This window comes from Protomyctophum bolini (assembly GCF_963924005.1).
Source record: "Protomyctophum bolini genome assembly, chromosome: 9".
Taxonomy (NCBI): domain Eukaryota; kingdom Metazoa; phylum Chordata; class Actinopteri; order Myctophiformes; family Myctophidae; genus Protomyctophum; species Protomyctophum bolini.
The window spans coordinates 27,155,880-27,170,467 of NC_137870.1; the positions used below are offsets into that span (position 1 = coordinate 27,155,880).

At 42.2% G+C, this 14,588-nt stretch overlaps 1 protein-coding gene across 2 annotated transcripts; it reads left to right on the forward strand.

Moving 5' to 3' along the window:
* The first annotated feature begins 2,888 nt into the window (after positions 1-2,888).
* On the forward strand, positions 2,889-14,223 carry psph (phosphoserine phosphatase). Of its 2 annotated transcripts, none has more exons than XM_080772594.1 (6): positions 2,889-2,996; positions 6,094-6,237; positions 7,361-7,495; positions 9,530-9,675; positions 12,199-12,347; positions 13,601-14,223. In XM_080772594.1, exons 1-6 carry the CDS (start codon positions 2,917-2,919, stop codon positions 13,709-13,711), a joined length of 765 nt encoding a protein of 254 aa, XP_080628720.1. In that variant the 5' UTR covers positions 2,889-2,916; the 3' UTR covers positions 13,712-14,223. The 2 variants fall into 2 exon arrangements, with proteins under 2 accessions (XP_080628720.1, XP_080628721.1); XM_080772595.1 differs by having other exon boundaries at positions 2,910-3,000.
* Positions 14,224-14,588: the final 365 nt, after the last annotated feature.

The following is a 14,588-nucleotide window of genomic DNA, read 5'->3' on the forward strand; positions in this document are numbered from 1 at the left end:
TGTGTTAGGTTGCGCACAGGTGGTGAAAAACAACCATGCTGTTTTCGTGCTCATACCCACCCAGACACCCAGCCAGCCAGCCAGCCACCCACCCACACACAGCTCCGTAAGGGAGTGATTGCACCACTAAAAAAAAAAAAAAAAAAAAGGAAATCAAATACCATACTAAAACCAAACTAAAAAACGAAATGAAAACCAAAACCTAAAGAAATTTTCAAAACTATAACACATCACCTCCTCCACCAATGGGATGACACATCTAGAAGTCCATCATCTCATCCACCAATGAGATGGCACGTCTGTCCTGCACGCATCATCTGGTCCACCTTAAAAGGATGTTGCGTTCTGTTAGTGGGAAGGATGAATAGTAAGAAGAACTTCTGAATCATTGTTGTTCAATGAACTCCAAAATAAATGTCTCAATGTATTGTTCAGTGAAAGGAGACGCTGCATTGGCAGCATGTTTATATAATTATTTTGATCATAAGACACAATTACTGAATGTCAAGTCTCCAGATTTTCAACAGAATATGTATGACACTGATTTACACATTAGGTAATAGGTAGGACTTTTTTTCGGTGATTCTTTTGGACGTGTTTGACTGTACCCTGTACCCTGTACTGATTACATTTCTGTTTGACTGTACCCTGTACTGATTACATTTCTGTTTGACTGTACCCTGTACTGATTACATTTCTGCCAATAAAGTATTCAATCAATCAATCAATGGAACATTAGGAGTCCACGGTAGGCTACTAGTGGTTCTCAAACTTTTAATTTTCAAGGACTCCCATAACTCAGGGTGTATATGGAATCAAATGGACATGTAAGGGTCCATTTGGTTCTATTTGTGCACTCTCAGAGTTACATGGGTAGCCCTTTAAGCGTTACTGGTAATATTTTTGTCCACTCAGTCTGTGGCAAAAATTTAATTTTGACAAAAATGTCCACCACAAGCCAGCATGGCAATGAACCCGCTGTGTGCAGAGCATGGTCTAGAGTGAGTACTAAACACTACGGAATGGAACATTATTCTAATCTATAGAGTGAGTTCATTTTTACAGATTGTGGCTGAAAGGTTCCTCGTTTGATTCCCTGGGCCGTCATGAAAATCCCTCTCTACTCCCAACACCCCTTGAGCAAGGTACTGATTCTGAACCCCAATACTGTTCTAGTATTCTAGTAGAGCCAACAATGTAAGACTGCGGTTGTACTGCGGTCAGTTCCCATGTTTTAGAGTGTGTGTGTGTGTGTGTGTGTGTGTGTGTGTGAAGCAGGGCGTGGCTGAAAAAGAGAGCACTTGTGCTCATAGGCAACCTCCCCATGGTAAATAAATGTAAAGCAACAATAATGAAAAACGTGCACCTAGTAGAGGCAAATAATGATTCTGCATCAAAGCATAAGAGAACATACCTGTTCAATATTAATTTCACCAAAGATATTGAAGATTACAGTTCATAATTAAATGCATAATATTTTATGCACACTCATTTGTACTCATTTCCACAAACGATAGATCAGGCACAGAGACAAGAACAGCACAGATCCAGTCCCAAGTGGAATTGAGAGCTTTTTCTCTAGCATGGTGTCTGACTGTAACTACCACAAACAAGGTAGCACAGAATTCGGCCATGCACTGACATTAAAAATCTAATCATGTGGCTCTAGGATCCAAAACGAATTTCACCCACTGTTTTACACCTGTAAACCTGCATGGGATGTGACAATGTTGATTCTGAAAAATAATAATGCACATGGCATGCATAACTGTGCAGGGTCCATGTTTTGAAAAGGTTTAAATTGGGAATCATGGTCTAAATCCTATATACGACCTACCTGCCGATAATCTACCGCATCCCTGGCAGCTGTTGGACGGGAGGAGGATGATGGTGAGTTGGAAGAAGGGAGGAGGATGATGGTGATGGAGCCTCATTGTTCCTTTGAGTCGTCCCTGCAGGTTGCGTCTGTGGTGTGATCTCCTCCTCAAGAAGAACACAGCAGTAGCTAATATCGGCTACAAACAGCCCGGTTCTGAATGCATTCCAGTGCATGCGATGCATTATTTTATCGCTCATCATCGCAGGGATTATTATTGCCATTTAAAATGATGACGTTTTGGCATACAAGGTTCAGCTGCATCTCTGCGTCATGGAACGCTCCCCCGTGTGGCGGGGCGGGTCCAGCGCACCGTGCTGCAAGGCATATTGGACCATGGGGGTGTGTGCCCTGCTCTGATTTGGCTCTGATTGGCTCTGCCCGTTGGCGATGTTCCAAAGCTGCGCTGCGCTCTCGCTAATGACGCCATCAATATTGCACTTTCCCCCCCCCAGCATGGCTGATGATATTAGTGATGTAATCATGTAATATATACGTGCTCATTTATATCAACAATAGTGTGCTTTTTTTCTTCTTTTTTAATACAAAAATATTGACATTACAAATAAACTGTCTAGCTAAAAATATTGACACAACATTGCTGTCTCTGACTGACTGACTGTCAGAGACAGAATTTAATTAAATGAGATGAATTTAGGCGGCATAAAATATGTTGGTGAAGCAAAAACCCCACAATACTACTACTACTAGTCTACTACTACATAAATATTACTAATAAACAAGGCACAGCCTGGGCAATAACTTTATTATGTTATTATTATATATGTAATTATTATGACAAATCTTCAATATTTTTCTAGTAATTGTATATGTTCAGCCAGACTTCAGGTATACACGTGTCCTAGTCCTATCATACCGCTATTTATTATAGTGAAGGTGTTCTGTTCCTTTTGTGAAAGCATTCTGGAACGCGGCCTGTGACATGGGGGGCGGGTCCACTCACCGGCTTGACGGTGATTGGCTGTGCGGGCTGCTCGTCACCTGGCTCCCCCTCCTCGGTTGGTCAGTGAACCGTTTGCATGCAGCAGCACATCACTTCAGATCAGAGGAGCTGTGTTAAATGTTTAATGCTGAGACGCTGCTTATCAATCACATATCAGTAAGTAAGTTACCAACTGTTTATTTACCTTTATACACATGCTCAGACATGTTGGTTCAGTTGTGCAGCGCAGTAGGACTGTAAGAGCCACTACAAGGACAGTGTGTTTTATAATACATACAGGCAGGGAACAACTTGCATCTCACTCTCTACTCTCTGAACTGAAGCCTTGTTGTAACATCAGTTTATAGTTGTTTGTTTAAATTTCATCATCATTACATTGAAGTAGTGTTGTTATTGATCTTAATAATGCGTAGAAACCATATAGCTATTGGTAGACACACGGGTCGCTGAAGCAGAACCAACATGGCATCGACTTTGTCTTTTCTTTTGGGTTGGCTTGGTTTGTTCCGTGTATGTGTGAGCGCGTGTGTGTGTGTGTGTGTGTGTGTGACGTGTGCGCGGTCAGTGCATGCATGGCATGGGGTGACGCAACGCCTGCAGATTCTGTCCATTCAGTTAGCAGATGGATGGATGCACCTATTTGTCATCCTATAATAGCAGGGGTCTTCAACGTTTTTATTTAGTTAGTTGGTTACCTTAGTTAGTTGGTTTCCCCCTCCCCCCTCCACAGCAGATTTACTTGTTTGACAGGACCATTATTATTAACAAATTAGTGTTGGATTCATGTTAATGTGTGTTTTCAGACATTTAACCATCAATATTTAGTCAATTTGATCTTTCAATGTACTTGGTCTGCAGGAAGAGGCACTGTGAGCTTGTAGATGGACTGTTTTGGGCTAAAGTTCTCTAGGAATAGGGATGCTGGATTTCAAGAAAGAAAGGAAGAAAAATAATCCTATCACCGATTTGGCCCTGTTGAAGACCCCTGTGTGTTCTGTAAATATCCTGTATGATGATTGATGATCCAATATTCGGTTATGAGATCCATATGATCCGTTCTGTAATGTACTCAACCCTATAGTAACAAAATATTCTTTAGTTTTGGATCTGTGAGGCTGAGTAGAATAGACCAAAGAGATCCACTCTGCACACAGACTGTGTTGCTCTGTCAAGTGCACATTTATTGGCACATGCTGCAACCAAGGACCAGGGCTGAGGAGGAACCCGGAATGTCAGAACCGCTTTTCATGAGTTAATAGTACCGTTTGTTTACCCTATAGGTTCTCAACGTTGGGCCCGGGGACCCCCAGGGGTCCTTTGGTGCCGGGTATATATATATATATATATATATATATATATATATATATATATATTGGTTGCCCCAATGCGTGTTTTTTCAATTGACTTTTTCATTTATTAAAATAAAAATCACACCTGTGTGAACTGAGTGGTGCAACTCCCCTCACCCCCCTCCTCTCTCTCTCTCTCTCTCTCTCTCTCTCACTCTCTCTCTCTCTCTCATATTAGCAGCAACAGTGCAGCACTATCTCTCTCTCTGTTTCTGGCACAACAGCGCCCCTGCTGTTCCTTGGAGTGGTTGCACCACTCAAAAAGAAGGAAAATTATCAGTACACGTACTGTCTTAAAGATATATCATAATTCCAAAATAACAACCCATTAACACCTCCCCCTGTGAATTGAGCTCAGGTGAAGTGCTGGAGAAGCTTCACAAAGACGCTAGGTATAGCTGGCTTCTTTGCTGCAGGCTTATAATTTAGAAGGCCATAATTACGTGTTCAAATAGCCACACTGCATTGCACAAGTTCGGCACCAAAGATTACACCGCATAAGACACAAATAGGAGAAACCATTTAATTTCATATAAAAAACTGGTGCATCATGAGAACAAGATTTTCAAGGTGCATTCATCTGACCCATGTGTTACTGTACCCCAACAAAATGAATGAAACTAGAAACAGTGCCCCACCACAAGGCACAGGTCTCCACCAGGCCAGGTCAGGTTGTGGCCTCCTGGTGGCGCTATAATAGGCCAATGTGAAAAGGGTGACATTTCTTCTAATGCCTTTGATGGCAATTGGATGATTTGAGGCATTTTGTTCCAAAAATGTGTTTTGCAAAAATCCACCTGTTGGTGGCGCTATAACCGGCCAAGTAGGAAGGAAAGTGTTAATTGTGCGAAAGATTGCACATAAATTGCATGCTGCGTTCATGATTTAAGCCAAGGCTTTTTGTTCAAAATGGGCCAATCCTGCAAACTTTGGCTGGTGGAGACAATGACAGACTGCACGTTACCACATTATCCTCTGCTTGTGACCTAAACTTGTGTCAGCTGAGGTTTAATGAACAGGATTAGATCTGGTCCTCAGACACGGTCATAGTCAGTTCAGTGGCATACTGCTTGCCTGTTGATGTTAACCACATGAACCCTAGTACCCTATTTTGGGCATGTTATGTTGTTAGATCTACAGTTTTCAAGTTTGCTTCATTTCACAGATGTTTTGCCTATGTTGTCAGTGTTGGAAAATGTAATCAAGTAATTTGGTGTAGATGAGGGGAAAAAAATCACATTCGTGTGAAGTGAGGTGCATGATGGTAATTTCGGAAAGTCATGCATTGGAGGGGCTAGCGCCCCTCAAAAAGGAGGAGCAAAGTACAGAGTTGGTCCATGATCTGTTCAGGTTTAAGTGGTTAAAAGCTTTGCAGGCATCACCGTAACATCATCATCAGGTCTCTTGCTCGGCGGCGGAGGCGTCACCATGTGTAGAGCCAATCAGTTTCACCAATCTTCTCCATTTGGGTCGGTCCAGTCCTAGGGGCTCAGATTCAGTCAGTGACAAGCCCAGTTGGTGTAAGTCCCTGATGACGGCATCAATCCATCGGGTGCAGGGAGCTCCGCAGGGGAGTTTCCAGCCCGCAGATTTTGGATCAAAGTGGAGGATAGCGTGAGTGGGGTGTTCAGGGGGGAGTCTTTTGGCATGGCCATACCAGCGCATCCGTTGCTGTGCTGCCAGTTGGGAACCAGGGGGCTGTTGGGTGCGTTCCTGCAGTGTGCTGTTGGAGACCCTGTCTTGCCATTTTATCCCCTCTATTGTTCGCAAAGCTCTACTGTCAAAGCCATCAATTCTGGCAGCCAGTAACGGATACAGTTAAATTATGTAACGGATATAGTTACATTTCAGAACATCAATAATACTCATTCTGTTTCTACCACGTCTTTCTTTCTTTCTTCCAGCAATATGACATCTTTATCACAGACAAAGGAGATATTCCGGAGAGCGGAAGCGGTTTGCTTCGATGTGGACAGCACAGTCATCAAAGAAGAGGGAATAGATGAACTCGCCAAATTCTGTGGTGTAGGAGATGCAGTCACTGAGATGTATGTATGTGTATATGTACAGTATACTATACAGTATGTAGTTGTACCGCTGTTGCCTCTCTGTTAGAGGTGCAACAGTTAATTAAACGAATCGATAAAACAAAATAATAATAATAAAAATCGATTACTGATCAATCTTGGGCATTTCATTTGGAGGGTGTGAAATAGTGACATTAGCCACTCATTAGCCGTTATTTTCACTATTTTAGCATGACACAGTTGTGTGAAGTATAATTCTTCCTAATGAATTTATGAATAGAATAGTAATTAGTAATAGTAATTTTTCTCCAAACTGTATGGTAGCGTACGGTATGTTACAACTTATACAATTGGGGTGGTTGTATTTTGTCTCCCTGCTCTACTATTTAGATCTTCACATTTAGATCTAGACCTAGACACAGATTTCTGACTGATTTTGTCGTAATGGTCAGGATTATTATCCCCTGAGCAGGCTTTAATAGCTCAATGGTAAAAAGTTCAGCACTTGTGCAAATCTTGTTCAAACTTCTTGTTCAAATCTTGGGTAGAAGTCGAAGATGATTGATACTTGCAGCCCTAGTACATAAATCATACTCACATCACGCTTAGTCGCTTACATTGCCGTGTGACTAGGGTTGGGATTTCTAAGGATTTTAACGAGTAGTACGGTTCCTTACCTATTCCCTCTTTAACGGCCCGATTCCTTAGCGGTTCCCTTTAACGATTCCAAATGGACCCTTACAGGTCTGTAACTCAGAGTGCACAAGTGAATGTTCGATGTGTACACTCTCAGAGTTATGGTGGTCCTTGAAATTAAAATGCACCACCGATATTGTAATTGTACTAGAGGTTCTGGCCGCTTTGCAGCCCTCTCATCTAGCTTAAATAAATAATAATAATAAAAATACTATAAGACCGCAGTTGTGAAGTCCACATACTCTTGACAATGTATTGAAACCGATTCCGGTTCAATCACTGTTGGATCCGTTTTCACTTCCTCCAGTTCCGGATCCCAACCTTACGCGTGATTGAAGTACAGATGAGGTTTATTGGGAAAACTTTTTGTAGTGTGTTATTGGCATTCCTCTCCATTGTAGAGCAACCAAAATGTAAATATGCTTTTCTTCTCATTGCTACATGTCAGGACGCGTAAGGCCATGGGGGGCTCGGTGACGTTCAAAACGGCTCTGACAGAGCGTCTGTCCATCATCCGATGCTCCAGAGAACAGGTTAACAAGCTGATCACTGACCACCCGCCACAGCTGACTCCAGGTATTAAGTAAGTGTGTGTAGAACTATTCCTGTCTAAACCATTAAGACCTGAATTCAATTTAAAAAAATGCCTTCTAAACGGTTTTCTGAAAAACCTATGTTGCTATAATATTGTTGCTCTCGGGCAGAAACCTTATCCCCATATTTTAACTTTCCTTTTTGGTAAATGAATTCCCTACATCATTATAGGGCGGCTGTGGCTCAGGATGTAGAGCAGGTCGTCCAATGATCCCTGGGTCGGCGGTTCGAATCCCGGCTCCTCCTGTCTACATGTCGAAGTGTCCTTGGGCAAGACACTGATCCCTACATTGCCTCCAATGAGTTGGTTGGTGTGAGCTTGCCACCATTGGTGTGTGAATGTGGGAAGTGAGGACGCTGGTGTTGGCTGTTCGCCGCTTCACCTCCCAATGTATGAATGAATGAACCATTGTAAAGCGCTTTGAGCACTTGGAAAAGCGCTATAAAAATGCAATTCATTATTATTATTACATGACTACAGCGTCACACAAAAGCATCAAAAGTACCTTGAAACGCGGCGCGAAGCGACAGGTTTTGAGCTGTTGATGTTTTGCTGTTTTGGAATTTGATTCCTCAGACAAATCATTTATCAATCGAGTGTAAAATCTGCCACAGATTCGAGTGCAGGTTTCGTAGTACACCCACGTCGTCACGGCATTTATAAAGTGATCGCAAACAGCTGATCCTTCCTTAATTTCGTTCTGACGTTAATAAACGGCTGAAATCTATCTGGCACGCCCTATGAAATCAAGCCTCGCCCTCGTTTTTGCGACTGAACACATGAAATACGACCTGTGGGAACCATGGAAACCATGGAAAAAAAGTTTCTCCCGTGCCTTGCTGCCCGCCTCACCCACCTCTCACACACACACACACACACACACACACACACACACACACAGAAGCACACGCAACTTGCAAGCCCAACTAACTGGTGTCTTGTTAAATAAATAAAGAACGAACACCTGCATGAATTAAATAAAGTTGTAGGCCTACCCTGTCTGTTTCCCTCTCACCTCGCTTGCCTTGCTGTCATGTCCACGCACGCACCTACATGACACGTACATCGACATCGCATCGCCATGAATGGAATTAGTTTGTAGGCTGGCCTATATACATTTTACCCATTCGTGCGCAGTGCACGGCGAAGGCGTGATACTGCGCACTGCTGTGATATTAAAGTCCTGTGGATGACTCAGTGATGCCTGCATGAGAGATAGGCTATCATGTCGTCAAGGCAGTCATAATCAACGTTTATGTAGTGATTTGATCATTGATGAACGAATCATAAACATATGGATGAAGGCTTGCCGCTTGCATGTGTGCTGGCGACGCACGCCGCGGTCCCGTCCTCCCGACCCCCGAAAATGATCTCGCTTTTATCTGAACTGTCAAAACCTGTCTAAGCACTTATTGAAATGGTGAATGATTAAGCCCCTTACGCCTATAGCCTGCTAGTACTTACTACAAATAGGCAAGCTGTATGCTTGTCATTGTCACTTGGAAATAAAGGCGTGCGCAGTCCATTTATGCCTTTTATTTTATAATATCATAATCACATATGCCGCATCACCGCATGCGCTCCAAAATCATCTCACAAGTGCGCTTGCATAACAAGGCCAGTAAAGCTCATTTATACGGCGTGCACCCATATTTTGGCGTACGCACGGTTGATAAATGAGGGCCTTAATGTTTACTTAATGCTGTACCCCCTCCAATTGTATATACTTTCCCCATTTTCAGTATTTATTGTATTTTGACACAATGTAAACATATGTTTTCTCATGCCAATAAAGCTCCTTTGAATTGAATTGACAGTTTTGGACATACTTGTGCTGGTGTTTCAGCTCCTCTTTGAAGGGGGAAAAGCGATGACCGTGATGTTTGACTTTACAAGGTGGCTCAAGGTTAACACTTACGTATGTTGCCAATTGGAAGACCAATGTGACTTCCTGTTTGGTGATTATAGTGAAACTGTCAGGAGTGCATCATTTTGATGTGGTCTCTTGTTTTGCATGTCCAGGGAGCTGGTGGATGACCTGCACCAGCGCAACGTGAAGGTGTTCCTCATCTCTGGGGGCTTCCGTTGCATCGTGGAGCACGTGGCGTCTCAGCTCAACATTCCTCTACACCATGTGTACGCCAACCGCCTCAAGTTCTACTTCAATGGTGAGTCTGTGGTACCGTCTTTTTTGCTTTTTTATCAAACAACTCTACCATACGACAAAGCAAAACTTAGGTTTAAGAGTTGTGGAATAGATCATAGATCATGTGTCTAGGTTTGGATACGACCTTAGACACAATCCTGTCTCTGGTTTGACAATTTCTAAAATTCACATTCTACGATCATTGTTCTCTCCTTTTCATTTTAAACTAGATAAAGTGCCCCTCGGGGCACAGGCTGACCTTCGATTCCGTATTTGATGATCGATTCAAAATCGATTCCCGCGTTTCGAACGTCGACGCTTCGAAACGTCAACGGGGGGGGGGGGGGGGGGGGGGGGGGGGGGGGCGCGCGCGAGCAGTGACTCTTTGGCTTAAACAACGATATAGCGGAGAGAAAGGCATGCTTGTATTGGTCTCATTTATTTTAAACAATAAGCAACAACTGTAGCAGGCTTGCAGCCTTCATGAAAGCAGTGACGCACAAATAATTTGGCTTAATAAAACATCCGACCGTAACAAGTCAACTGCCTGAAACAGGCTTTACCTCTCCATCAAATAAAAATATATATAATCCAAACTCCTCTGTCAATTGTAAACGAACGGTAACATGAATGAACTTTTCAAGCCTGACACTTGTCAGAAATAAAATCAACCACGGTTGATTTGATTGATCATAAAGTTAATGTGACTGTGAGTGTGCGTATGGGAAAAAATATATAAACTTCACAGATTATAGATCACTTGGAATTATAACAATCTGAGTATTGCCTGAATAATGCCACTAGTGAAATCCCATTTTTTTATCGACATGCGATGCCGATGGAGAAATCCCACATAGTTAAATTTACCTCATAGTCATGCTGCATGCGCTGTTGGTCGATGAAGAATTATAATCCAAGGTTTGTCAATCATATTATGGTTTATGGTTGAAAGTAAACCATAATATTAAAGTAAACTCTAAGAAGAGATCTGCAGACTGCAGTGCAGAATGCATGCAGCTCCACTTGCTAATTGAGTTGACATTTGCGCAACTTCACTGCATTACAGTAATTAGTTATTTGCCAGCACCTGCTCCAATATAGGCCTAAATCAAACTTTATTTATATAGCACATTTAAAACAATAAAAGCTGACCAAAGTGCTGTAGGCCTGCAGGCTGAAACAAGTGGAGCATCGCATCACCATCGGCGCAAAAAAAAAAAGCATAATTAAAAGACAAAACACAGGCAAATAGTATATGCTACATTATTACAATAATACGATCAGGTGCAATTAAATGCCAAAGAGAAAAGGTGTTTTGGTCTGGGTCTGTAGGAGCAAAAAATATCAATTCTTCGGTGCACTGAGCGCACTCACCATGTGAATCCAAGCAGCGTAATGGCTCATCGATAAAAGTTGAGATTTTATAGTGGCATTATTCAGGCAATACTCAACAGATTGTTATAATTCCAAGTGATCTATAATCTGTGAAGTTTATATTTTCATTTTCGTGTAAGTAATGTTTTTATATGACTTATCAAACAAGGTAGCCTATATTTAATGTCCACTGAGCTGTGGTGCATGCGCTTGCCTTCCTTGTTAACACGGGGAAAGAGGAGGCGTTGCGAGGTGCTGCGAGGCGCAAGCATGGCTCGCGGACCAAATGGGGCCGTCTCGCGGACCAAAAGCGGACGCTTTTTTTTAAATGACTATTCGATTCAAAATTTAAAAATCGATTCCCGTGCGTATCGATTGAACGTCGATTAATCGATTTTTTTGGGTCAGCCCTACTACCAGGGCAGGTCAGGTTGTGGCCTCCTGGTCAATGTGTCAATATGTCAATGTGAAAGGTGCCAGTTCTTCTTACGCCTTGGATGGCGATTGGATGATTTGGGGCATTATGTTCCAAAAATATGTTTTGCAAAAATCCACCCGTTTGTGGCACTGTAACAGGCCAATGTGAAAAGGGTGGGATATATTCCTCAGCCTAGTAGGAAAGTCTGTGAAAGATTTCATGTAAATTGCACGCTGCGTTCATGATTTGAGGCTTTTTGTTCAAAACGGGCCAATCCTGCAAATTTTGAAAGCCAATGTCCAGCTTGAACACATGACTATATAGATAGTGTGTAGCGATTAGCGGGATTTCTGGACAAAAGTAATATAAAAATTACTAAATAAAAACCTCCTGGTGGCGCTATAACAGGTCGTTCTGGAAAATTTGGGGCAGAGGTTCATCTTTGGCATCCAGGGAGTGTGTGTGTCAAATTTGGCATCGACCAGGTTAACGGTGCTGGAGATTAGCTGTACACAGACAGCCGGACGGACACACAGACACGGACGGAGTGCAAAACATACTCTCTCCGCAAGCCTTCGGCCTGGTGGAGACAATTAGGACTGACTGTCAAAGTTGGAAACAAAACGCTGTCCAAAGCTAATCTTTCCTCTCTCCTTACAACAACTTGGTTTGCGTACTCCTTTCAGCTACCGTTTTAGTTCCTCGTCCACATAAATAGGCCTCTCCTTGTGTGCAACGTGTCTACCTGTTCAGGCGAGTATGCTGGTTTTGACGAGACTCAGCCCACAGCAGAGAGCGGTGGCAAAGGCAGGGTCATCAGCATGCTGAAGGAGCAGCACGGCTTCAAGACCGTCGTCATGATCGGAGACGGAGCCACGGACCTAGAAGCCTGTCCTCCTGCTGTAAGGAATCTCTGCATACATCTTTATTTTCCTAAGCAGTTCTATTCTATTAATTTGGATATAAGAGAGAGTTTAGAGCTCTATATGTTTTGTTTTTCCTAACGTTTCAGGTGGAAGTTTGTTTAAATGTGTTATGATGCACAGATCACACAAGCATTGAGAAAGCAACAAGCTACATACTTTTACGTAGATTCTGTAACTTACAATTGGGGTGGTTATCTACATACTACATACAGGCTACAGACTTTTATTTTAAAGAATAATATACTATTGTTTCACCATTTTCAGTCCCCCTATCTATCCCCACAATTCCTTCTCTCGTGTGAAGTGACGGGCGATATTATCATCCATCGTACATCATCCCATTCCGGTCAATCAGAATTTGCGTCCTCACCTTCGTCTTCAATGTTTTTGTTATGCTATGTTTGTGTTCACACAAACACTCATTGACCATTCATTGTCAATGGGATTTAATGTTTGTGTAGGACAAAGTTTGTGTTGGCACATACACCAAAAGCTGGACATAGGAGGGGCTATTGCCTCTCAAAAAAATCACACCCCTGTGAAGTGAGAGGTGCACTTATCATCATACATAATCTCATTCCAGCCAATCACAATTTGCGTCCTGGCGTCCTCACCTTCGTCATCAGTGTTTGTGTTACGCAATGTTTGTGTACACGCACACACACACACACACACACTCAAAATTCTCCATTCATTGTCAATGGCATTTAATGTTTGTGTTGGGACAAAAACTCGGTTACTGTACACCAAAAGCTGGACATAGGAGGGGCACCTCAAAAGATGTCTTCTCGTTAACCATTTAAAATAACCTGTGTTATGTAATCCTCGCCTTGGCATCTGATTTACACAGTGTGGCGTGAGCAAGACTGAAATCGCAACTCAACAGCAGTGGAGCTGGCCATGTGTTCTGTTGTCTTGCAGCTTTTGTCTGCGGTGCAGTGGTGTCATGGTGTTTTTTTTACTGGTAGTAAACCTAGACCACTCGATACATGGTGCCTGGTGGTCTGGTGACGCAAGGTTGATTAGGTGTTCTCCTCTTGAATCTAGGGGGACGCGTTCTAGCGTGCACGCACATGGTGCACATAAAAAAATGACTGGTACCACGGTGTGGTACTGCGTTCTACGAGCATGACACCACTGGTCGCCGCTAGAGTGAACACGGTATGAGAGACGCAACTACTGTTATGTTGTGATGCTGGGTGATTATATTGTATCAATCTATGTTTCAGAACGCTTTCATTGGATTCGGTGGAAACGTCACCAGGTCCCAGGTAAAGGAGAGGAGTTCATGGTACGTCACTAGTTTTGGAGAGCTGTTAAAAGAGCTGGAGAAGATCTAACATGACTAATGTTTACACCTTCTGGTGGAGTGGAGCTGTGCCTTCCATGCATTTATCAGCTACTGTTCTTAGACCCAGCCGGTCAGTAGGTTTTTATAATGAATGAAAAGAGTTTACACTACAATAGTGAGTCGATTGTTTTTTACCTCTTTTGACCAATTTTTACCATGGCTTTATCGCCCACTTGATTTTTATACGGTTACTGTAGAGTACTAAAAAACAAAAGAGAGTAAAAAGTATAACAAATATTGTCTTAATAGAGGCGTATCTTTGCACTTTTATCATGACATTGACATTGCTTTTAGTGAAGTTAGTACAACTTGTGTACGCGCAACGAAGACGCGTTGTATTGAAATGTATAGAAATGTTTAACATTTTGCCATGGTACAGTATTGAAATGTATAGAAATGTTTTACATTTTGCCATGGTACAGTATATGGACAACTAATTACTATAAAAGTGTGTCTTTGATTTCAATCATTTTTGGCACATTAAAACAGAAAGACACATACTGTTGTTTTGGAGTTTGTTTATTTGAGTTGTTGGCAATGTTTTGCCAACTCTGTGGTGACTTGTTCCCTGTGAGCTGACCAACAAAAGATAAGCATGCTTTGTTTGGTAACACTTAATCTCAAACCAGATTTGGAGATATAGATGCATGTAGGGCTGTCACGATTAGAACATTTTACTTGATGATTAATTGTCGCTCAAATAATTGCAATTAACGGGTTTAATTGCGCTTCTGTCATTGAACATTGTGAATAAAATGTACATTTGTTGGCTTTGTAAAACAAAAGATGTTGACAAAGATATGACAAATAACTTGAATAATTATTTCCACTTTTTGAAAATATTATGAAAAATGTTCAACACAAAC

Excerpts from the sequence above, each read along its gene's own strand:
- psph (XM_080772594.1), top strand. The coding sequence starts at position 2,917 with ATGCAGCAGCACATCACTTCAGATCAGAGGAGCTGTGTTAAATGTTTA. Across the intron at positions 7,496-9,529 it reads CAGCTGACTCCAGGTATTAA|GGAGCTGGTGGATGACCTGC; the intron begins GTAAGTGTGTGT and ends TTGCATGTCCAG. Across the intron at positions 12,348-13,600 it reads TAGAAGCCTGTCCTCCTGCT|AACGCTTTCATTGGATTCGG; the intron begins GTAAGGAATCTC and ends TCTATGTTTCAG.